This window comes from Schistosoma haematobium, chromosome 4, assembly GCF_000699445.3.
Source record: "Schistosoma haematobium chromosome 4, whole genome shotgun sequence".
In the NCBI taxonomy this organism is placed as follows: Eukaryota; Metazoa; Platyhelminthes; class Trematoda; order Strigeidida; family Schistosomatidae; genus Schistosoma; species Schistosoma haematobium.
In genome coordinates, this window is record NC_067199.1 from 25,227,952 (window position 1) to 25,254,323 (window position 26,372).

At 38.2% G+C, this 26,372-nt stretch overlaps 2 protein-coding genes across 3 annotated transcripts; one reads left to right on the forward strand and one right to left on the reverse strand.

Annotated features, from left to right (window-relative positions):
* The first annotated feature begins 846 nt into the window (after positions 1–846).
* Positions 847–21,095, forward strand: STE20 (signal transducing kinase of the PAK). Its single transcript, XM_051219340.1, has 7 exons — positions 847–1,171; positions 1,207–1,388; positions 1,427–1,496; positions 1,608–1,671; positions 16,123–16,455; positions 17,384–17,636; positions 20,443–21,095. The coding sequence occupies exons 1-7, from the start codon at positions 892–894 to the stop codon at positions 20,662–20,664; spliced, it is 1,404 nt and encodes a 467-aa protein (XP_051066611.1). The 5' UTR covers positions 847–891; the 3' UTR covers positions 20,665–21,095.
* An 8-nt stretch (positions 21,096–21,103) lies between these two features.
* On the reverse strand, positions 21,104–24,440 carry MS3_00007733 (uncharacterized protein). Of its 2 annotated transcripts, none has more exons than XM_035729848.2 (6): positions 24,208–24,440; positions 23,886–24,171; positions 23,620–23,842; positions 21,488–21,585; positions 21,250–21,368; positions 21,104–21,195 (listed from the first exon to the last, which is right to left on the reverse strand). In XM_035729848.2, exons 1-5 carry the CDS (start codon positions 24,351–24,353, stop codon positions 21,345–21,347), a joined length of 777 nt encoding a protein of 258 aa, XP_035585333.1. In that variant the 5' UTR covers positions 24,354–24,440; the 3' UTR covers positions 21,104–21,195; positions 21,250–21,344. The 2 variants fall into 2 exon arrangements, with proteins under 2 accessions (XP_035585333.1, XP_051066612.1); XM_051216057.1 differs by having other exon boundaries at positions 23,620–23,845.
* Positions 24,441–26,372: the final 1,932 nt, after the last annotated feature.

Consider the following 26,372-nt stretch of genomic DNA (forward strand, 5'->3'; position numbering starts at 1 on the left):
CTGGGTTGGACAACGCTTCTGTCTGTAACGCCTTTGTAATAGAAAGATTCCAACCCAGTCAAACTAGGAGTCAGGAATGAAGGAGTTCGAGATCTGTGGAGAAGTGTTTGACCTAAGCTGGCAAATTGTTGAGAGGGATCCGCAACACAAGGTACTCAACCATGATCTGGTGCGGACACGTGACCGAGCCCCTCAAGCTAGGATGTGTCCAGAAAAACTAATGAGGTCAGTATCATTGCCGAAGACTTACTGAACTATTTGTTTTAAAGAGTTTTTAACTGCTAAGCACTCATGGACTACCGTCTCCCTCTGGGACAACCTGTACCTGATGCATGCTCCATAATTTACCACGGTTATTATCAACGAATATCAGTAACTACACCATACCTCGCTTATTTTCATTTCCGTTTCCCCTTTTATTCTCATACTAAGTCTCATACTGTCTGCATTGCCAGTTAACTCATTTATTTATTTCTTGAGACTCATTTTCTCTTAGCATTCTGATTTCTTTATTATTCTTCACATTGCATACAACCAACCTCCTGCCTGGTAATGTACTGACTGCTGATATCAAGAAATCCTACTGACCTAAAACCAATGCACTCACACAGACTACAATGTAAACAAATCTATGAATATTTGCCAAAATGACTAGAGTTATTGCAGTTGATTTTCTAGACTATCACCAATTGTATATTAAAATATACCTGAAACCTTACAAAGACAACAAGAAGCAAGGACAAGGAAATCAATCGGTTTATATGAGCTCATCACAAGGATATTGGATATTGGATATGTAGGAGGTTGCTTTCCAGTCAATACTTACTCGATTTGTTATGGTTTATCAATCCATTGACCTATAAGGTCGATGTACAGTTTCAACTCTTTAAGATGCCGAAGGCAAGATTCTTCAAACCAAAACGTAGTGACATCATTAGTGAGATTTCAAGTCCCACTAACGTTGTTAAACATGTACATGTTACTTACGACCAAGAGACAGGGCAGTTCCATGGGATACCTGATTACTGGAAAGAAATGATAGACAATTCGAATTTCTCAGTCGAAGACCGAAAAAATAATGCGGACAAAATTCTTAACGCTGTGACGGCTTTCAAAGAGTCTCAAAAAACTAAGTACTTGGGTTTTGAGGGCTTGGAAAGTGTTGATGAGGGTTTGGTTGTTTTTTTGTTACACTAGTTTTTGTAGATGATGAGTTGGAAAGGAAAATGCGATTGTTTATTTTGAATCCAAAAGAAGAAAAGAACAGTACAAGTGCCGCATCATCTCATCCAAAAGTCAAGCCTGCCGTACATGTAAACGAAAGGAAAAATGGTGCTCTCACTCCTCCTGTACCTCCACCAAAGCCATCTGCCAGTGATTCAAATAAGGTTTGTAGCTTTAAATTTCAATGCTTATCATTTTGTAGCAAGCAGCCCCCTTGCTCCGCAAACGTGTTCGCAGGAAACTCACAGATGAGGAGTTCTATTCAGAATTAGGTCAGTACCACCTCAAAATCTTTTAACTGTCAATTAATTTCCATTTGATTTGTTTTCACGATTATTTAAATCAAAATTATCAGATTTATGTATTTCGAAACTTTATTCTAGATTCCGTAATAACTCCCGGAAACCCTCGTGATGTGTATTCTATCGAAAGCGAACTTGGTACAGGGTATGTACCTATTTATTCCTTACAGTACTGTTGCTAACGTATTTTCGCTTTTGAGTTTTTAATGTTTGCAATGTGTCTGAAATAATGTTTTTTTCGCGTTTCTTAGTAGACACTCGAAGACGTTAAATGTCACCAACTTCACAGTGCTCCGTAACGTTATATTTGACAAAAGTTTAGTCCACTTGCTTCTGTATGAACTATATGCAGTCTTTACTTGAAATGTGGGCATTCGATAATAAAATAAAGTGTTTTAAACGTTAAAATAAGGCCTTTGAGTGACAGTCCAGCCGACATGTTGCTCCACTATAATCTGTCGGATTCCCATGTACTTCTTGGCCAGTCAGTTAGTCACACAACGTAGGACATGGCTTACATGTGTGTCAGTTCAAGTTGCCCCACTACAATATCATAGCCATATGAAATTTTTCATACAAATCCAAGATTTATAAAAGCAGTAGCAGTAAAACAAACTAGATGTGGACTATGTAATTCGAGGAAAAAGAATGATTTCCTAGAACAAAGAATTATGAGGTTGGTAGTGGTTTACCATACGTAATATATATTCCAACCGCAATCCACAAAGGTTCACTACCTTTCTAACCGATAAGTCTTCATCTTTTCTGCTCAATCATCCCGACATACACAGACACTTCTGATCAAATTCTAGTAATGTATAAATTGTCTGTGCTTCTAAAGGCCACATTTCAAAGGTATAAAGTAAAACAAGTCGAGCTACTAATTAGTATATTCATCCATTTGTTAGTAGTTGAACATCCCGTCCACGCCATAAGTGATACAAACTGTCGGAAGCCGGTCGAGCGTTTTGAATCGTTGCCGAAGTTTCGACATGCATCAGTCCACCAGGTTTGACGAAAATTCCACGACAAGCGAAGTGCTGACGCGTTTAGCTGCCCCACTACCTACCATTGATCTATACCTAAAGCAAAATTTTGCATTTGAGAAGAGAGAATTACATCCCAGTCACGCTTGCATTGTTGCCCATGGTGTCCTGAAAATTGCATATTGCCAGCGTCCTCACCAAGTAGAACTGTGTCATTTGTATATTTCACTCAACAAATTAGTCTGCTAAAAGGAAAGTCGGACGACTAGAGCTTTATCTCTGGTCAAATATGTTTGTTGAAGTAAAAAAAATAGGGAAAGTAAACAACTCAATTGGACACCACTTGAGGTTGATAAGTCTGTTAGTTTAAGTTCTAAATCGACCATTAGTGTTCGAGTTCAGATCCTGTACACGGTAGTTATACTTCTTTGGTATGCTTTCAATGATAGACTGCCATTAAATCTGTCGAGCAACAGAGTCAAATGCTGCCCTAGGTCCAATAAATATAACTATAGGTGGGCGTTGATCAGTATTCCTGTGTTCTGGGACTTGAGTGAATGTTTAGTCGGCACTTCGATTTCCAGGTCTGAAATTAGCCTGGTTCGTTCGGGATGGTCGGTGGCTACCGACAAACTTAACAAGACGGAGGATCTTAGGTAACTCCAATCTCTAAAATCCTACAAATAGGCCCAGATTGCCTACCCTCAGCTACGTTTAAAGATGGTGGCAAATTCTGGTCTGAAACTGGGTTATTTGAAAATTTTGGGGAGTGGGAAGTGTCGTATCACTTTGGGGTGTAACGGTCGTCGTCCCTATCTTCAAAAAAGTCAACGTAATCTATACAACAGTTGTCAAGGTCTAAGTTTGCGTGTAGTTGCCCCCAAACTGCTTCCATCCGTCATGCTTCGCTCATTGTTCAGAACCCGCGGAAAACAGACTCACAAGAATGGGAGGTTTTGAAGGCGATAGCTATCAGGTATAGTTGCCTAACATCTTGAGGTCAGAAGGGTCATGTTTCACTAGCGCAGAATAGAACTCTGTTTGGTAACTCAGATCTTCTACAGTCAGACTAGCATCAAAACAGCCTCAGAGATGGCCCAAATTGGTATAGACTGCTCTGGTTTCACTATGCATAGGTTGATCGCATTTACTACCCTAACTCTCAAACCTACCCAGAAGATACGTAGATTTTTCTATTATTTCAAATTGTTTACTATAAAACGTTAGTATGAAAACCGGCTTCTCCCTGACTTGCCGAAATACTTTGCTTTTCTGAAGTGATAAATGTATTATGAAATTTTGGACGCACTGCAGAATGATTAAATGCAATTTGGATAATGGGTGCGTCATCGTATAGTATTAAAATATATCATCTGCCTTCACCATAGGTGACGTAAGTTGACAAAAGCCAAACGAGCTTTTCGAATCTGTGCTGAAATCTCGTCAGACACCAATCCATTAGGGCTGATCAGACTTCCAATATAAGTGAGGTTGTCAACGCGTTCGACTACTTCACCCCCTAGCCTTAGTTCAGGTGTTGACGCAGACCAGTCCTGAAGCAACAACTTGCATTTAGAGGGAGAGAAGCGCATTCCAAACATTCTGGCATTGTTGCTTAGTGCTACCAGAAGACTCTGCATTTTATCAGCGTCTTCACCAAACAGGACTATGTCATCTGCGTCTTGAGTGCTGTTAGAAGTATGAGGGCGGTTATCACTTCCCGGTTGCCCACACCGTGGAAGGGTTGTTCTGGAGGTACCTGAAAAGGAAATTGGATTAAAGGTGGTCTTAGTGAACTGAGAGCGTGACCGCAGTGCCCAAGGGACAACTGCTTGAGGTCGGTCACACACGACCTTGTTATAGGTAATTTTTGTGTTAGCTCCGTACTTATTGAGACCTTACCACCGGAGACGGATATCCGTGGGATAAGGCGAGGTGTGCACTTTTAGGGTCGACCTTTTCTAACCCCACTCCTACTTGTGGGAAGGCAGCATCGCTGTCATGCTGGTTGTCTGAAGGAAACACCTTACTGCTGTCACACCTCTGTACAGTCAGCAGTACGACTTCGCCTTCGGACCTTGGGTTTGTTGCTTTTAGTCTTACCGCTCTTCAACCGACCTGTCTGACATGGTAGGACCTTGAGGAACAGTTGTTCCAGCCGGTATAGCTCGGTTGCTTCAATACGATAGGCAAGCCCGACCACCACGTCAAGGTAGCAACAACGGTCGGGCCATCTGCGTATTCTAAGTTGGTCAGTGGACCTCCTGGAAGTAGATCAATACCTGAGAATTCAGTCGACGAGAATGTTATTTCCATCAGTAGGTCTATGATGAAGCTAAACAAAAGTGGAGAAAGTGGACAGCCTTGACGGATACCACTTGAGGTTGCAAAAGCAGATGACAGTTCGCTATAAGCTCTCACTCGACTAGTAGTGTTTGAGTAAAGAGTTTTCACAAGGTTTATGCACTTCCGAGATACGCCTTTCAATGACAGACACTGCCACAGAATCTCGCGGTCTACTGAGTCAAATGCTGCTTTTAAGTCAAGAAAGACCACCATTGTCGGACGCCGATAAGTGTGCCTGTGTTCTAGAACCTGACGAATGGTGAATATATGGTCGATGCAGCCACGACCGGGTCTAAAGCCAGCTTGATTCTCTCGTGTTTGCAGTTCACAAGTCTCGGTTAGGCGTCTGATAATTATTGAGGCTAGTATTTTAGATGATATGCTAGTCAAATTATTCCCGCCATGGTTATCACAACATGACTTTGATCCCTTCTTATATATTGGGAAAACCAGTGATCAGCCTCATTTTCAGAACTACCTAAGTGTGACCTCAGTTTTTCCTGGAATCTACTTTTGTCTTCCTCGTCAATGAGTTCGACTATAATGCGTTTTCTTGATGTGGTTTTCCTGCTTCCAGAGAGGCGCAAGCAAACGCGTGCTCGTATTAGAGCATGATTGGAGTTCAAATAGGTATTTCAGAACGAGCAACAGTCTTCTAACGAGCCTCTCCAGTGATGATCGATGGCAATATGGTCTATTTGAGTTCATCGTTGGTTTGGTGCAGGGGGTCGCCATGTTTGACGATGTCTCTCCTTATACCTAAAGTTGGCGCTTGCTAAAAATTAGCGATTGTATGAGCAGAGTTGCAGCAGACGATCACCATTATTTGTTCGCTGTTCCGGAATACTAAAATACCCACCTAAATGCCTTTCTGTTTGGCTTAAACTACCTATCTAGGCATTAAAGTCACCTGCTACGAGTACTATGTCTGATCGTTTAGCTTTCTGAAGAAGTTCAGATAGCTTACTGTAAAATTCATCTTTCACTTCATCCGAGCTGCAGTCGGTGGGAGCGTAGGCAGAAACGACAGAAAGGCAACGACGTGTGTCCCTATCATTCCGAGTTCTTACCTAGCTGTTTAGCCGAACAGCACATAGACGACTGTTAACAGGGATCCACTCTCATAGTGCTTGTTCTGACCTCGTATTTAGTGCTATTCCTACACCTGCCAGTCCGCGAGAACTAGTCATCGGGTCGCCAGATACACGGAGGGTGTATCTCGTCAGCTCTCCGTTTTAGCGAGGTGAGGTCAAGTGAATAACCACATAAGAATCCTGTATGCGTGTTTCGGAGACACAGCATACATCAATGGTACGAAATTCCGAGGTTTTAGCGAAGGAGGCCTGCTGACCGATTTGACATAGGGTGCGTATGTTGAAGGCTCCAATGTGTAGTTTGGAGCGGGATTATTTTAGTAGACCTGGGAGAGTGTTTTGCGCACTAGAATCGTTGGCTATGGTGACACTTGAGGAGGAAGCCAAAAGAGGATGTTTAGCGTTGAAAGTCGATGTAGGAGGAATAATAGGAATTGAAGTGGGAGGTTGATTATGAATACAGTGGTGTTGAGTACTGTTGGAGGTATGAGGGCGGTTATCACTTTCCGGTTGGCCACACCGTGGAAGTGTTCTTCTGGAGGTACCTGAGAAGGAAATTGAATTAGAGGTGGTCTCAGTGACCTGAGAGCGTGACCGCGGTGCCTAAGGGACAACTGCTTGAGGTTGGTCACACACGACCTTTTTGTGAGTAATCTTCGTGTTAGTTCTGTACTTGTTGGGACCGTACCGCTGGAGACGGATCTCCGTGGGATAAGGCGAGGTGTGTATTTTTAGGGTCGACCTTTTCTAACCCCACTCCTACTTGTGGGAAGGCAACAGCGCTATCATGCTGGTTGTCTGAAGGGAACACCTTACTGCTGTCACACCTCTGTACAGTCAGCAGTACAACTTCGCTCTCGGACCTTGGGTTTACTGCTTTTAGACTTGCCGCTCTTCAAACGACCTGTCTGACATGGTAGGACATTGAGGAACAGTTGTTCCAGCCGGTATAGCTCGGTTGCTTCAATACGATAGGCAAGCCCGACCTCCACGTTAAGGTAGCAACAACGGTCGGGCCAGCATTAATTTACTCATTTATTCATCAGTCTACTTCCTACTTGTTCTTCAAATCTATTTTTAAATCTTATTAACGACAGAAGCTAAACTACGGTGTTCAATTTCTTTATATTATGTTAACTTTTCCACTTGTGGTTCCAATGACTAATTCGAAACAAGCACTCAGCAACTGCATGAAATTTAACCTAAAGCAATACTTCTAAATTTTGAGTATTTGAGCATTACCATTTGTGCGACCTGTGCTTCTCAAACCCCGCTAAGTCACTACAGTCTGGGTTCATCGAAATCTGGTCCCCCGGGGATATTCCTTAAGATCTTATTTCCAACTAGTTGAGTTTGAAGTGCGGTAAAATATGGTTTACAATAAATAAACCTAACCTATCCTTTTTGTCGTCGCAAATTTCTAGCGGCTACCGATGGTATTGTGTGAGTCGTTTCTGTTCATATAGTTCCCCTCTACATTTGTGAAGTACAACCTGTCGTAAATATGACAAAATTTTTTAATTTAACTATCACTACCACATATCTCATAATAACAGCATATAAGTAATTATAGCGTTCGATGATATTAGTCTAAAAATAATTGTTAATTGGAGTTGAGAGAAATTATTTAGCACTTTTGATGTAGTTGTTGACATTTTTAATGTTATTCTAATAGTTTTCATAGTGGTCAATATCTGCTAATTTAGGATGAAAAAATCAAGGAGATAATCACACTGTAAAATATTGTCATGGAACTAAGGCTCGCATAATTTCTAATCTCAACTTTCTGGTTAATATCTTCCTGATCTCTCTTGTCAGTAGGCTGAGTCATCTAACTATATTTCTGAACCGAAGATAGTGTCATTGATCAAATTTCATTTCTTGTCATTGATAATATCTCTTTTACCTATTTGGCCTTCATCCTGTTAATGTCCTCGGTATCCTTATTTGACGAATTTCAACTGCGAAAGATGCACACTTGTACTGCGTACGACGTTGTCCATAGCTCATTAACTGAAATCAGTATTTGGCTATCTAAGCAAATTTATTACATTTCTAATCAGTAAATCATTATTAACGTTGAACCAGGTAAAATTGCATGTCTGTTCTAGTTGGTACACTTCATATCGCCACAGCAGAAAAACAAATTAATATGACAAGAAGGAAATGAAAGAAACCAATCTCGACTGAGATGATTTCGTTATGGAAAATTCTGTTAAAAAGTAAGCACTGGTATCAAAAAGTAAACAGGTACAAGGTGTTTAATTCAGGACTTTAATGAAGACAAAAAATAAATACAAGCGTTTCACTGTAACCTATTCAGCACTATTTCACCCAGTGTCTCCAACTATTTTTAGTATGCATTTCCATCGCTAATTAGTTGTAGCTAACATAATTTTTAAGTGTACATCGTTCTTCATATCTCTACTTTTTTATTTGTTGCTATTCATTCTTGTGGCAAGTTAACAATTAGTTTATCGGTTACAGTTGTCAAATAATTATTTAAATTAAATGTAGTTATTCCTGGCAGCTTTCAAATTGCTTAGCACATGATAAGTTTTTACGATTACGCGAAATTTATTTCCACGATCTTTACGGTTCATCGCAATGTCAATATTACAAAATTCTTATTTATCGAATACTGAAAGTGGATCTCAAACGTGCGTGTCGATCGTTACATATTTGATTATATTGAATTCAGTCATAATAAATAACATTATTGATAAGTTTAACTAAACGTCCACTAATTCAATTCGCAATGTATACACAAAATATTAGCATTTTGTTAGTTACAGTTAGTTTAAATCTCTTAGTTGTATATCCCCTATAGTACCACCAGTAAACAATATCTCAAATGTAGAAGCAACTTTTTATGCATGTTAACTGATTAAAACCAGTATCCATACTTTTACATAATAAAATTTATAAGATTTTTGCCGTTTGAAATTCACGTATGTTAGTGTAATAATAGTTGCCTGTCTTCATTACTTTGATTAATCGGTTAAAATTAGTGTTTCTCCCAGTCATCAGGCTTTATCGACCCAATCTTAATTATTTTGGAGATTTCCGGTTCTACTGTATTATTACCCAGGTAATGTTCCTTTTTTATCTTGGATCTCCCATCTACATGGGACGGCATGTTTGATTTCATTTGTCAACTACTGGTATAACAAAAACGTTTTCACTAGCTAGATGTCGTGTGTACTAGTGTTTCGTCTTGGTTTACGTGGATTTAATTCTTACTCAAAAATATTAGCATTGTGATTACATTCTGGTCAGTCATAAGCAACATAGACCTTGGCAAAAATGCGCGTTAGTCCGAATTTCCATACCACATTAGAATGACGAGATAAATTTGATAGTAAAAACGAATAGAAAAAGTATTATTATCAATCAGAATGATGAAGAGTAAACACTGGAGAATGGTTTGAAATGAAAACATATGCTGGTCACATGCGTTATCCAAGCGATTTCTAAAAATAATGTAACTAAAGTTCATCGTAAGTCAACATTGATTTCTTTTCTTCTAAGTTATATTAGAGAATTTCACATCCACAACAATAATACTGCCAATTCATATTGACATCAAGATTCTAAATGTAAATTTCGTTCTAGTTTTTTGTGTATTTCATTTTGCTTATAAAACAAAAATCAATCGATAGTTATTAGTGTTTCTTGTCAAAAACAATCCACTTTTCTAATCACTGACTGAATTCAATGTTTATTGATTTTTCGTTAGAAGTATAACTATAAATAAAAGATAAATAATTTTCTAGCTGAAATCATTACATTGCTGAATGTACTAATCAGCAGTAGCACATAATCAAAGAAATCATCCAAAACAATTTCATCTCCAAAGACACCAGTCTATCTAATATGCCATAGTTCTGTTTATCACTGTAAATTAGACACGTCATAGTCAGTTTTTCGAAGAAAAACATGTCATTAGACAGACACACTTAATTATATTACATCTAAACAAAATGGTTGCCTTTACCATTTATCCTAGCTGTTCGCATAACTAAAGTGAGTAGTGATCAAGCACCTACACATATGTACGACAGTCACTCAAATTAAATATTTTATGTTGTTCAAAAATGTCTTATAGAATATTCTTTTCACAATTCTATAATGAGTTACGTATCCGTGTAATTAGTTAATATTGATCTGTTTCAAAATTTGTTTACAACATATTAAAATAAAATAGTTTCTACTTTTACAAAATTGGAATGATATTACCTTGTCGTTATATCACCGCAGTTTAGGTGAAATAAAACTATTCATGTTAACTTGGAAATAATACATACTATTCAATAATGTACCATAGTTTCATGGTTATTTGCTTACTAGTTTTAAAAACCCATTTATTTTCAACATACTAATACCGGATTTTGCAAAACGTTTGAGTTTATGGCCTTTATATATTGTCGGCTATTATAAACCTTTACTTAATGCAATTTTGTTGTGCTTTTCATGATTATTTTGAATATCGTATTTGTATGTAACGATCTTCAGTATGCATTTCCCAGTCTCGTAAAAGTTTCATTCTTTATCTATTCACACAAAATTATATACCTGCAAAAATTTTTCCACGAAAAAATAAATACTGGGGTTATCCGGCCTCGTTTTTATAACGCAGCCGACACTTATTGTTTGTTTACCTACAAAATAGTGTCCGTTAGGAAACGACAGTCGGATAACCCCTTCCAGTATATTTGTTTTGTTTATGACTTACAGTACATTAGTCTACTTATAAAAGCTTCTTTATGTTACACATTTCTTAAAAATAAACAATATACTGATGTGACGTTTCTAGGTTAGTTTTAAATACTTTCTGTTGTGTTAGGTGGGTGATTGAGTACGATACAGGTATTTACACATGCCTGACCAGCTACTTGAGTGAGAAAAATAGGGGCAAGTAGCCAGCTTTTGTTAGCTAACTCAAACCAAAATATATGTATAAACACATTCATAAATATCTATTTCCTTTGGGTAATCATGCCAACTCTTGATCCATTAAGTGCACCCGTCGACATATCTCATTTTTAGTTTGACCTATTATACCTGATTGGCGCAACTTATACCTCTCAATATATCTTATCAATATGAATGTACTTATTAGGTAAGCTTATCTGTCCGCCTGGAGTCCCTCTGGGGGCTACTGCCGGTCCCAAGCCCGGATAAATGAGGAGGGTTGGCCATGGGGTTAGCGTCCCCATCCCGTAGAAAACTAACTCGCTAAAAAAACGCTAACCAGAAAAAATTATTAAAACCTTTTAAACTCTGCCCTGGGAGTCAGAAGGTCTTCATTTAGAAGAATTATGACGCCTCATGATGAAAGCCGAATTCCTTCGGAAGTTACGAGGCCGATGCCCCTTCTGACAACCAGAGAGACCATTTATTTAGGTACATGGAATGTTCGTACAATGTGGGACACCGGGAGAGCCTTCCAAATTGCTGCAGAAATGAGAAGATACAACCTAGAGGTACTTGGGATCAGTGAAACACATTGGACACAAGTTGGACAACAACGACTAGCTACAGGAGAGCTCCTGTTATACTCCGACCATGAAGAAGAAAATGCACCACATGCACAAGGAGTTGCATTGATGCTGTCCAAACAAGCGCAAAATGCGCTTATAGGATGGGAATCTCATGGACCAAGGATCATCAAAGCCTCGTTCAAAACAAAGAAAGAGGGTATTTCAATGAACATCATCCAATGCTATGCGCCTTCCAACGACTACAATGAAGACGCTAAAGATCAATTCTACAATAGGCTGCAGTCTATCGTCGAGAAGTGCCCAACAAAGGACCTGACCATTCTGATGGGGGATTTCAACGCCAAGGTTGGAACGGACAACACTGGATATGAAGACATCATGGGACGACACGGACTGGGAGAGGGAAACGAAAATGGTGAGAGATTTGCAAATCTATGTGCCTTCAATAAGCTGGTCATAGGCGGCACTATATTCCCACATAAACGCACACACAAAACCACATGGACTTCACCGGATCACTCTACACAAAACCAAATCGACCATATTTGCATCAACAAAACGTTCAGGAGGACTATAGAGGACGTGAGAACCAAGAGAGGAGCTGATATAGCATCAGATCATCACTTACTGGTCGCCAATATGAAATTGAAACTCAAGAAGCACTGGACAACGGGGCAGACAGTATCACAAAAGTTCAATACGGCCTTTCTCCAGGATACTAACAAACTCAACAAATTCAAGATAGTCCTCAGCAACAAGTTCCAGGTCTTTCATGATCTACTCAATGGAGAAGGAACTACTGTGGAGAGCAACTGGAAGGGGATCAAAAAGGCAATCACTTCAACATGTCATGAGGTCCTGGGTCACAAGAAGCACCACCACAAGGAATGGATCACTGTCGATACACTGGATAAGATTGAAGAAAGAAGGAACAAGAAGGCAGCAATCAATACCAGTCGAACAAGAGCAGAAAAAGCCAAGGCACAAGCTGAATACACAGAAGTAAACAAACAAGTGAAGAGGAGCATCAGAACCGACAAACGTAAATATGTGGAAGATTTAGCAACGACGGCGGAAAAGGCTGCAAGAGAAGGAAACATGAGACAATTGTATGACACGACAAAGAAACTCTCTGGAAATCGCCGCGAACCAGAACGACCAGTGAAAAACAAGGAAGGCGAGGTAATCACCAACATTGAAGAGCAACAAAACAGGTGGGTAGAACACTTCAAAGAACTCTTGAATCGACCAGCTCCACTGAACCCACCCAACATCGAAGCAGCACCCATGGACCTCCCAATCAATGTTGGCCCACCAACAATTGAAGAAATCAGCATGGCCATCAGACAAATCAAGAGTGGCAAAGCAGCAGGACCGGACAACATCCCAGCAGAGGCACTAAAAGCAGACGTAGCGGCAACTGCAAGGATACTCCACATTCTCTTCAATAAGATTTGGGATAAGGAACAAGTACCAAAAGACTGGAGAAAGGCGATCTCAGCAAGTGTGATAACTACAGAGGCATCACTCTTCTCTCAATACCGGGAAAAGTCTTCAACAGGGTATTGTTAAACAGGATGAAGGACTGCGTAGACGCCCAACTTCGTGACCAACAGGCAGGATTCCGTAAGGATAGATCGTGTACAGACCAAATCACAACTCTACGGATCATTGTGGAACAATCAATTGAATGGAATTCATCACTCTACATCAACTTCATTGACTACGAAAAGGCATTTGATAGCGTGGACAGAACAACACTATGGAAACTTCTTCGACACTACGGCGTGCCTCAGAAGATAGTCAATATCATACAGAACTCATATGATGGATTACACTGCAAAATTGTGCATGGAGGACAGTTGACAAAGTCGTTCGAAGTGAAGACCGGTGTTAGGCAAGGTTACTTACTCTCACCCTTTCTCTTTCTCCTGGTGATCGACTATATCATGAAGACGTCAACGTCTGAAGGGAAGCGCGGGATACAATGGACATCTAAGATGCAGTTGGATGATCTAGACTTCGCAGATGATCTGTTCTTCTATCCCAAACGCAACAACAGATGCAGGAGAAGACGAACAGTGTGGCAGCAGCCTCAGCAGCAGTAGGTCTCAATATACACAAAGGGAAAAGCAAGATTCTCCGATACAACACAGCATGCACCAATCCAATCACAATTGATGGAGAAGATTTGGAAGATGTAAAAACCTATACATATTTGGGCAGCATCATTGATAAACAGGGTGGATCTGATGCAGATGTGAAAGCGCGGATCGGTAAAGCAACAGCAGCATATCTATAATCGAAGAACGTCTGGAACTCAAAGCAACTGTCAACCAACACCAAGGTCAGGATTTTCAATACAAATGTCAAGACAGTTCTACTGTATGGGGCAGAAACCTGGAGAACTACGAAAGCCATCATCCAGAAAATACAGGTGTTTATTAACAATTGTCTACGCAAAATACTTCAGATCCATTGGCCGGACACTTAGCAACAACGCACTGTAGGAGAGAACAAACCAGATTGCAGCAGAGGAGGAAGAAGCGCTGGAAGTGGATAGGACATACATTGAGGAAAGTACCCAACTGCGTCACAAGACAGGCCCTCACATGGAGTCCTGAAGGCCAAAGGAAAAGAGGAAGACCAAGGAACACATTACGCCGGGAAATGGAGATAGACATGAGAAAAATGAACAAGAATTGGATGGAACTAGAAAAGAAGGCCCAGGACAGAGTGGGTTGGAGAATTCTGGTCAGCGGCGTATGCTCCATTGGGAGTAACAGGCGTAAGTAAGTAATCTGTCCGCATTATTTAAATAACTGTGATGAGCTTTTCCATAATAGTATAATCAGTTGAAAAGTTTTCGTAAATTTTTAATTTACACCATTGTCAAACTTCTTTATTCCATCTGCCAAAGATGTAGTCATACAAGTGTTGACTGGTTTTTTTACTAAACATACTTTAATTCGTCAAGTGTATTACTGTTGCTTATGAAAGTGGAATTAATTATTGAGCATTTTGGACATGTATTATCTAAATATGAAATTTATTACCGATAAATATTACTGTACCATATTCTATTTTTATTACCAACTATCCGCTCATCACTGATGTTGATCTTACATTATGAAGTACAACTGCCTTAACTTCTGTTTATTTAACTTCTACACCAATTAAACTAGCAGGATCACTATTATATATTCATATTTTGATATATGATCACGTACTGACAGTATTTCAACTTACATTCACTTTGGGATGACTGACTAGAAAATTCTTGTGTAATACAATGTCTGTAGCACATATACTCTCCACTTGTTCTTTACACTTATCACTAAACGTTGTATGCAGATATGATCTAAATGGTGGGGCCATAATTTATCAAGAAACCAATCAAATTTAAGACGATGCCTCTTGGATTTTTGCACGAAATCCATTAATCAAAATGACTACAATTCTGGCATCAAAATTGATGTCAGCTCGTGATGAAGACCCGAAATTCTAACTCACTCTGAATCCTAATTCATAATTCTACTGTTGATCCTAGCAAAATAGTTTGGAATTCTTTTGAAAACACTTTAGTATCAGAAGTAGTCGTCTACAAATTGTAGCCTTGCCGTTGCATTTATGCAAAAAAAGCAAATAACTGATTGGTAGTTAGCTACTTTTTGTAGTCTTGTTTAGGTGGTATATGAATATGAGTAAATTTGCACAAGGAGCTAATCGTCGTTTGTATGATGAGCATTCATTTTGCATTAGAATGTAGTTGATCATCTCATTAAAAGTATCAGTCTAATACTATGAAACATGATGTGGGATATCGTGCAATCTAACTTTCAAACACTAACGCTTCTACGTCTCAAATTATTTGAACAAGCAACTCAAGTTTATTGAACGACTACCACTAAAAGCTATACAATGCATTAGTTTCTCGTCACTGCTAAGTATAGAAAAGCTAATTAACCCTATCAGTAAATCTGCGTTTTTCTATTAAAATTTTAATTTGTTCCATTTATTGTCTTGATAAGTTTACATTTATTCTGCTGATCAATATTAATTAACTTAATGCACAATAAGCACGTGGTATTTGAAACCAAGAAATTTTGTGTGCTGAAATTCGTGCTAAGCCTGATGACTTTTCTGAAATGTTTTTTCCTCTCACTCTGTTCATAAAAAGATGTTATGAAATGAAGAACTTAGCTTTAAGTTTTAAAAAACATGACACTTTTTCCTTTGGAAAAAAACTAGCATTCAACAATATCATCTGGCCTAAATTCCTAACCAAATGGATACCTACTGATTCCTTTTTAAAATAAATTTACCGACTTATGCATGTTTATTTGGACAATGACCTTCACGTCCAGAATACACATAAATGTCCTTAAACGAACAGCTTAAATGCTTTAATTTTTTCTATATTTCTCCATACTATCCAGTGTTTTCAATTAATACAACTGAAAACACCATGACTGCCTGAAACGTCAGTTTATTTCCTCGTGTCCCCCTCTACTCCCTTCGTTTTGATCACATACTGATCATTTTGCTGTTGTGAAAGCGCACAACAGTAAATTAGTCAACTCATTGTGTTTATAAATAGTTATGCAATTGTTAATTTCCATAAATCTAACTTAAACGTAAACTTGCTTCTTTGTCTATTTTCAAGTGCCTCAGGTACCGTTCGACTTGGTCGAAATAAAAGAACAGGACAAATCGTAGCTGTCAAAGTGATGAAACTAGATAAGCAGCCCAATCGCGATTTAATCGTTTCCGAAATTGCTGTCATGAAGCGCATACAACATGAAAATATCGTTAATTACTTAGCATCTTATTTATTAAGAAATGAAAACCAGCTATGGGTTGTGATGGAATACCTGGATGGTGGTGCACTGACAGATGTAGTCACTGAGACTGTCATGGCCCCAGACGTAATTGCCGCTGTTGTTCGGGAATGTGTAAAAGCCTTGGTATTTCTGCACGATCAAAATATAATACATAGGTATAGTACATTAACCTCATGTTTTCTTGCTGTTTTTTTATCTCGTTCTAGGTATTAACAGGGCTGTAATAACAATTCCAGATATCACGTGCCTAACTTCTTTTCATCGCTATGAAAAACGTAATATTATAATCTACCCCACAAAGCAAACATTGCTATGGTATCTGAAAAAGTTCAAATATCATTTGAATTACCCCAACCTATAAAAAATAACTAGTCAATTTTTATGCACTATGTTTTCAGTTCTTTCAAATCATTAATCACATTCGCAAAACTTACCTTTACTTTGACTCCGTCAGTAGGTGAATTTATTAATCTATTTTTACAAACCAAATTAGTAGATGTGCACACCTTTTAAGTATGTATAGCTATTTACAAGGGCATATGATGTATAGATCAAAGTGTTTTATTGAAATTTAAATGACAGCATATTACTTCCCAGATTCAATCCAGTGATCTCCATAGAATTAACATGATTAAGTGGTTCTGGAACGTATATACTTACCGAAGATCATTTTTATCTGAATAGCTCACTAATGATTCCTTTAACTGCGACACAGTGGCATAGGTTTAAAACCCTGGTTACCAGAATTACCTTTCTAATCACTGATGAAGTGCATTACTATCGGATCTGATGACTTCCTGTCGATCAATTTTGAGAATCTACCACCAATTTGCATCACAAAGTGCAACTATTTAAGTTAATAGTCACGTCGTAATGAAGATACAGTTGAACCAATCAATTCTTAACCAGTTTTTCCAGAAGTACCCTACAAGTCCTGTTCGTATAAGTCATATAAACTAGCACAAGTTATGAAGCTTGAAGATATGTTACAGTGAGGCAGTTTTTTTAAATAAGAATTACTTCTTTTTTACCTCTAACCTACAACGCGGACCAAAATAAATCAATTTAATTACATTTTCACAGGGATATAAAATCTGACAATGTACTGCTCGGAAAACAGGGTCAAGTCAAGGTCACCGATTTCGGATTTTGTGCTCAGCTTGGTAATCGGCAAAGTAAACGCCAAACCATGGTTGGAACTCCTTATTGGATGGCTCCTGAAGTTGTTTCGAAAACTGCAAATTATGGGCCGAAAATTGACATTTGGTCACTTGGCATTATGATTATTGAAATGTTGGATGGAGAACCACCTTATATGAATGAACCTCCACTAAAAGTATGTTAAACCATGTATTTATCACATTGTACAACTGATGAAAGTTTTTATCTTCTTGGATTATTTGGGTTAGTATTGTTCGACCGTAGAGCCTAAGGAAACTTGCCATTTGCTTAGAAAGACATGTCGTCTGCTGATGACTAAAATGTTGTCCGTTCATGAAGACTTTATTTGAAAAAGATAAATTTATAGAAGTTTCCTCCACCCCCCCAAGCATTGTACCTCTCCAAAGTGTTATATATTGACCTGTTTTCTCTATCCTGGTTTAAGCTCATTTCGTCTGAAGGCCATTGTTAATGATCAGCTAGTCAAACCAATGTAAGTAGATTTTAGCTTAAACGTATCAACCTGTGATGTGATTTTCGATCACTGAACCCATGATACGGAGTTCGCCAAACTTCGAGTGTTGCCAGCTCATAAAAACGACTAAACAAAACGTGTGCTTGACCAATGATTTGCAACAACCATATCCGGTCAGCAATATAACTCTGGTGTCGGACTATCGAATGCAGGGTATTAGTTATCAGCATAACTATTGATCCCACTTTCATACATCTTAAAACTTCAAGAAGAGAGTTTTCAAACAAGCATTTCTCAACTAGATTGTTGCAGTGGACGACTATCATTCTAGTGTCAAGAAATAAGTCTTAGCGACCACTCCAACAACTACTTGACAGACAAGACACACATATGGTCGAGTGTGTGCGCTGTCCAATCACTTTTTATAAGGTGTCAGGTGCAGTCTTTGTATCGAGCAAGTCCTAAACACCGAATAATATTCTGCGCCCAACCTTTGGAAATCCATTCAAATTTTTACGAACCGGGCTATTTCTCAAATTCGCGGTCTGTTCTAAATGGCCTTGGAAGCTTATACCCGTGGTCCAAATAATAGTTACCTGACTGCTGATGCACGAACACCAACAATCACATTCTCTTCATTCTTCAAAACTCTGCTAAGACTACCTTAATATGCTTTTTTGCCCTACAAATAAACAATTACCGTAGGTCTCCTCGAAAATTTTAGGGAACGGAAGCAGCTCTCTATTACAGAGGCCTGTATGCAGCTTCAAGGTAATCCTGGTGGGCTCATTCGTTGTTAAACACTGATCCATCTTATGACCTTAATTAGTCGCATCAGCTCCTAGCTTCAATAGCTGTTAAATTGGCCACGTACTCAACGACTCCTATCCACTGATAAACATCTTCATCTTCCTCCCTATGTTAGTAGTACTGCTTAAATTTGAGTAAATAAGTATTATCACTAGCCTTTGCACTAAATGTGTAACTTAAAACCGTATACGCTAACTTGTATTTAGCAAAGGAGTTGTGTCAATCCATTTAACTAAGTATCTGTTCCTGAATTGTTTTACTCTACGATCGCTACTAACTCGGCTCCATTAAGTATAATGCCCAATACACCGTCCACTACAGTCTCCAAGAGATCAATACGCTAGATAGGGGTGTATTAGGTTGTCTTCAGATTTCCGTGTAGACAAGCGGACAATGTAATGGCTTTCAACTACTTATTTCTTATCAACAGTTTCAAACTTACTGAATGACCACCTAACCCCGTTAACGTTAACATCAAAATAAAAATGGACGCACAAATCATCATACTAATTACTGTTAGGTGAGATCTTTAGGAGGTTCTCACTAATCACAGATTACCTGTTCACATTTTGATAATCATCATATGTCTGTGAAGAAAGCAAACTGCAGGAAAGTCTATTAACCTTCGGCTCGACGATAAAGTCAACAAGAAATAAGCTAAACATTAAACTAGAGATGACTCAACTGCTGTGAGGAACAACTAAAATAGCCAAATTTAGTTGGTATTCAAAAATCGATATGTCCCCCCAATGCCATATGAAATGACTAGAGCACAAATATTTATCCTGGTTGATTACGAGCATAATGAAGAGTAGAAACAGCCTCTACAGATAAGCAAATGGTAGTAAGTAAGAAAAGCGAAAGTAGTACAGCATGCTCGAGGTTATTCAACCGGAAGAAATACGAATGTATTCAATCTTCGTATATTTTATATTATACGTTTCACTACTGGTCAAAATTTTATATGGATATCTTATTTGTTTATTTATGTGAATCATATCATGAATTATGACAACTTGGGTTAATGAGTCTTCATCCAACATAAGATGTTGATGTTTCTTAGTGTTAATCACAAAACCTAAAATCGAAGAATTAATCGGTATACTCTACCTTCAAACGCAAGCCAAAATACTATTGAACTTAGTCACCTGTCGCTGATCTTAGCTGTTATCGGCTTCGTCTAAAGGAATTTGAAAGGGCTACATTTATAGTATCTTCCTAAATACAGTTTGGATGTCTAAGGCTATTGCAGAAATCTAGCCACAGTGTTAGTACAAACATGTTAACGCCTACATTGTTTGTGTAAAAACAAGTATGAAGTAAAAGAAATTTTCACTGCTTACATTTCAATTGTCCTTAAACAGATTTCGCTACTAATATCATTTTCTGTTTCCTCAAGCTATTTAACATGCCGACTCTAGTATACTGTCTCATTCTTTTGTGAACCACATTTTAATTTGTTAACTACCACTGACACTACTAATTTACAAGTTCTACATGCGAATGTTTTGGAAGCACTAATTCTTAATTCACATTCAAACTATAATTTCCTACTAAAGCAGATAGTTCTATGTAAATAGAAAGGTTTATGTTGTTACTTATCGCAGACTAAATTAGAAACTGGAAAGTTTGCTACTAGTGATTATTGTAAAGTCTATTTCAATTTTAAAGTAACGAAAATTTTTGCATTACTCAGGCAATATACCTCATTCAAACAATGGGAAAACCTAGACCAAAAACCAAGAACTTGCACCCGATGCTTCAAGATTTTCTGGACAGATGTCTAGTCGTAGATCCTGTAAGACGAGCTTCTGCAAAGGAACTGCTTAACCACGATTTTTTTAAGCATGCAGGGAGCTTGTCTTCTCTTGGACCGCTTATTCGTGCAGCACGAGAGAGTCTTGGAAAAAAGGAATAAGAGCGGAAAAACTTGACATCTAGCATCAATCATGACGGAGCTAAAAACCAACGAGTAAGCCGGACAATTATTATCATAAATATTTCTGTCCGCCTGTTCAGTTTCACAAAAATTTCTAACAGGAATATCATTTTTATTATTACTCAATTTTTGCAAGCTCGAATCCATCACACATCTATATTTTGTATGCTTTGACTCACACTTTACCTACAAGCCTAATCCAGTTTTTAACCTAGATTAACCTGTAATTGCTAAATCCTGGCTGCTGTCTTTTTTATTATTTCAATCAAGTCTTTCTGCTGCTTTGCGAATGCATCGTGAAGCAGTTCACCCCGATTTTTTGAATGATCATTAATATGTAATCTTGATTTCTTTCTGTAATAGTCTACTACGCTTAGAAAAATAAACGTATTAACAACATTTTTTAAAAAGCAATAAACCATTTTTGACAATTTTTATATGAGGTTCGCACATCAGTTATTAATTATGTATACCGACTAGCGTGGGCTAAGTTAAATACATTTACTACGTCTGAAGAATAAAGAGAATCATTTTGGTAACGAAAATAAATATTGGCACGAATACCTGGAGATTAGAGTCAAGAAAATAAGTATTATGGACAAGTTTGCAGGTTAAACACGGAGATACTATCACAGTTGGATCCAGCAGATATTTCGTCTTTAAACGTCTTCCAAAACCATAGGCTGGAAAGTAAAATATACGACTGTAAATATAACGGAATTGGTAGTTAAAAAGCAAAAGGTTTATTTAGGTATCAGCTAGTGCTGATCAATTATTGTTTCTAAAACACCATTATACTTACGCTACTCCGTCCAGCGCTCATGGTGCTTGCTAATATGCCTCTTTGATACCTCCAAGTCATGTGTTCCAAATCAGGCACGGCAGTGCAGTAAACAATTTCTACAAGAAAATTAAAACCGTGAGCAGCTTAGTTACTGTGTAATTAAATAGCTCGGAACATTTCCCAAAGTATGAATAGACGTGTTAAACGTTTTTGAGAGAGCCTCTTATATTGTATCATTTAACAGGTTGTGTGGACTGTGTTAGACGAATGAATTACTGAACTACGGTCTTGACCGTGTGTACATCAGGCACATATATTACGTTCTTAAATAAAATAAATAGAACTAACACAAGACCTCTTAAAAAACATCCACATAAATCGATGTTTAAAGACAGTAAATAGTGAGAAAATCAACAGGAGTGAGACGATCAAAACAAGTCTTAATATATGTGGAGTAAAATAAGTAGGATAATTACAATCTGGAGTCAAATAAACCTACTTCAATTTGTGTCATTCTAAAACCTTAGCTTTCATTTTAGAGCCGAAGATAAATTTGTCATGGGTTCTTTTAGAACTAAAACGACGGAAACTTGGTCACTCATGACTAGCTTCAAACCTACATGTTAACTCAAGTTCTCATAGCATGTCAATACAAAAAAATGAGGATGACCATGGTCATCATAATACTAGTACCAGTAACAGTGGGGAACACTAGACTGGACACTGCTTGAGGAAAGGATGAACTCGAAGAACACCAGACACTATGTAAAACTGAAGCTTAGGGCTTAAGAGGATAGCTTAGGAAATAAATTACTTGACTTCAAACAGTCCGATTCCAGATCTGACTCATTTAGATCTTAAGATCCTGGCAGTATCACCGGGTCTCAGAGTGTACGTCAAAAGCGAGTGTACAAATCTCTACTGAGTTTATCACTGTGTACAGAATGATAGACAACACAAAATAAAACAAATGGATAATCTTCCGGGATACCACGATAGTGAAGTACGAAAGTACCAAGGAATGGGAAGAATGTTAACCATGGTAGGAAGATGAACGTAGATATGGCTCGAAATGTTGCATGGTTCGAACAGGAAAGTATGGAATGATGAGAATATATGAAGATAGCGAACAAATACGTTGGATTTCGAGTCACATCAGTTAGTTTTAGAAGACCGAGCTCAAAATCGTTTGCAATGGAGCAGGTGCATCCACTCTTTGTGTTCTCACAAATTTTAATCTTTTTCATGTCCCTTTTTTTCTCTTCCCAAATTTATTTCACTGGATTATACTCCTTGAATAACATCTTCAAACCCTAACGTTTCTGATTACAGCTTATAATTTTACTACATCTAGCACTACGGGGTTTGAATCGACCACTGCATCTCTGTGCTGTTGTGTGGCAACCCGAACTGATGTGCATACGTACGAAGTTCTACGTTGTTACTGACTGACTGAGAAGACCGAGACCAGAATGTTTACCATTTTTCACACAATTTAGATTAGTAAAGAGGATTTCAATGACCGTTATCTTTTGGTTATTTCATGCCTTGTTCCAAACTACTCATGCTAGACCAAAGAAGGCTATGCAAACGGTAAGTGTAAATCTTCACGTGACAAGTTACACAATGACTAAAATTTGAGTGAGTTTCCCCCCGTTTCAAATATCAGTTGAAAGGGACAATTTCCTACTGCATAATATTTCACATTTTAGAATATATGATAAAGATTTGCAGCTCAGGTGAATGCTTTCGATATCTGCAACACTAGTAAGTAGCAGCATTTTGTACATAAATACTAACTCTCCCCTACCACATATCTGTTGTGTGCCATATAATTTAATGTAACAAGTAACTTTAGCCAGTCACGTTCATACCCTCAATAGCCAAAGTGCACTATGACCGCTGAGGCTACGAATTTACAAATGGTACTGAGCTTAATAAATCTCACAAAAGAAACCTCTGGTTCCTCATACTTGATATGCCAAAAACTGTACATATTACTCATTAATTGACACTATGAATGTTACTGCATGACTCATTAAAATAAACATGAGAGTTTATTAAGGGTAAAATAGCAGATGAACCTGCATAAAGTATTTACGAAACGAACTATTATTTAGGCGACAAAACTTTCATGTAAAATAACTAACCCCCAAACCTATCGCCATTGGGTAGACAGAAGGACAACGCCCCGACGACAGGACATTGGTAAGTTAGCTGGAGGTTTGGAGGAGTGATATTTAATGTTAGGTTTATAATTTGACGCGGAGGAATTGGAAGAAGAGGGATTCTGCCATCTACACCGATTGGAAGCCATAGAACTTCACTGTTATCTGCAGATAAGCTGTTTAGTCGAGCAACAGCATGGTCTATCTGCTTACAAATGTGGTTAAAATAATTATGAACGGGCACTAACTTCAGACCGTAGGAACGTTCCTTCAGGCCAGGAACAAGAACCGCAGTTCTCGACAGTTACTTTGATAAACCCACCAAGTTCCGGAACATCATAAGGTGATGGCCATACCCGTGCATCGAATTGTCTTTGGTTTACCACAACTTCAGAATCTATACGCATGCAGTCCACGTTCGTAGATGATTCGCAAACACTCACGGAAGTGAATGGGTAATTCGATGCACAACTAGCTGGTGCGGAACCCTCAAAACTGAAATCAAAGTAAGCACCGATTGCACGTTGTAGGTTCCTTAAGCACTAGTATTATCAGATTTTTTTACTTTACCAGTCGGCCAATTCTAAGAAAAACCGACACGACTCGTTAGATAGCTCATTCCCAACAACTGCTTTTAGCTGATTTATTAACTCATCCTTGTCTGTTGTACCAAGTGCACTAAACTGTTCTAGTAGTTTGGCATCTATGTCAAACATCCTGATTCTTATCGTCAGACACTGCTTTCCATTTTGCCGGCAAAATTCGAACGTAGCGCACTCTCAAGGACACAAATCATCCAAACCAACATCTATGTGACTAGCAGGATGGCGGGAATAAATGTCAGTATTATTGACAGAAATTAGTTCCAAGACGCATACTTAATTAAGTGTGCAAGGTGAGGAGATGGGAAAGATTTTTGGCATCATTAGTGTTGATGAAACAGGCACCATTCTCACTGAGGATATATTTCAAATCATTACTTACATAACATTGACGGCGTTAATATCACACAACTAAATACCGGGTCTTTGAATTCTTTGAAGGATCTCAATTGATCACATGCTATAAGTGATGTGCGATTAAAGGTGAACTATGTTAATCAACCTCTGATATTCACCTATAGTTGAATTAAATGATGAATAATACCTAACACTTTCACCAGTGCTCCTTGGAATCTTTTGTTTTACGTGACAGGAAGTAAATATCCTGATACCTCCTTGCAGAGCAACAGAAGATTACGTAGGGGACCTTGAATAAAATTCACAACGATATAGTCTATTCAGATAATTACATAGCGCTCGATTCGCCTTCATCTTCCAAACACTCGGTTACTTTAATACTTGAGGTCTCATTCTGATTTCCTGCTCAAAAGTATTAAGTACAACTGCTTGCTGTAAGTTTCACTTTAGCTGAATGAATCGTTTAGTACATGAGATGCAAACATGAGCACATGTAGTTGATAACTAAGCCATGGACGTTTGAAATGTGGACACGCCAATTCGGCAGTAATAGTACTTGTAAGATTACATATTTGTCTAACTTTCCTGTTAACTAAGTACACTAATTAAGGTTTGTTGTTCGACAGTAGTTGACCATAGAAAAACGACTATTATCTATAGTAAATGTAAACGCGGGTAACCTGTCAACCGACAGGTTGACCAAAGCATGCGTAAATGTGGGTAGCAATCACCGAGAGGAGCATACAGTTTGCGGCACCGTAGTGTAAGACGAGTGTATGGGCTTATTACTGTAGGCCTTAAATACTTCTTTGACTAATGATGTATGGAGAGATACTGATCTGGTTGGTATTTGATCTTGTATGCATCTGTGTGTACCTACGTGTGCGTGAAAATCTCTTCATTCATACATCTGTGGGTGTGTTTTTTGTGTTCTTCTAAATGTAGCACATCTATTGCACTATGTATTTACGTATACTGTAATTATCTTTTTGATCGTTCACAATCATAATTATTTTGCCTTCAGGTTCAGGTTTGTGACCGATTGTTTAATGTCGCTAAGGGTTTTGATAACCATTTACCTTTGTCGTAATTCACACTGTATTTTGGCAGCTGCTCTACTGGATGACACCATTATTTATTCCTCTTATCAAACCTGACCCACCAAATCTGTCCCAAAAGAATAGATTATGTTTGTTAGGAATGTTTATCATCCTGGTCAAGTAGTATTTCAGAATCAGAGGCAAACGGGAAACGTTTGCAGTCGGAAAATGCTTCGGAATCCATGGTTATCTACACAATGAAAAGTATACGACAACTGATTCATGGTTAGGATGTCTTAGCCAGGGAGAATTGTAAGTGTTCAAACTAGTGACTATAATTTGATTTTAAACGGACAAGTCAATGAAGTTAGTTGGTGTAAATTAAAACGTGTTGCACGATAGCTATTTGCAATAATCCACGACAATAATGGTCAGAGATAATCCTCATCTTGTCGCGATATATATCAATTTAAAAAAGTCACGTTCCGAAAATAAAATTCTTTTACTAACCCGAATGACTTAGTATTATGGAATGACAAGCTCAAAGTTACTGGAGAAATTAGAGAGGGGAATAACTTGTAAATATATCTCACAGTAGCTACTCTAGCTAATTTACTGAACCCTTCGTTTCTATTTGCACAAAATATTTCTTGTTATCAACGCAATGACAAAGAAGAAAGTTTATGTCGTACCCGGCAATCGGCTGATGTATGAGCAGTTATGCACGTAAAAAGCG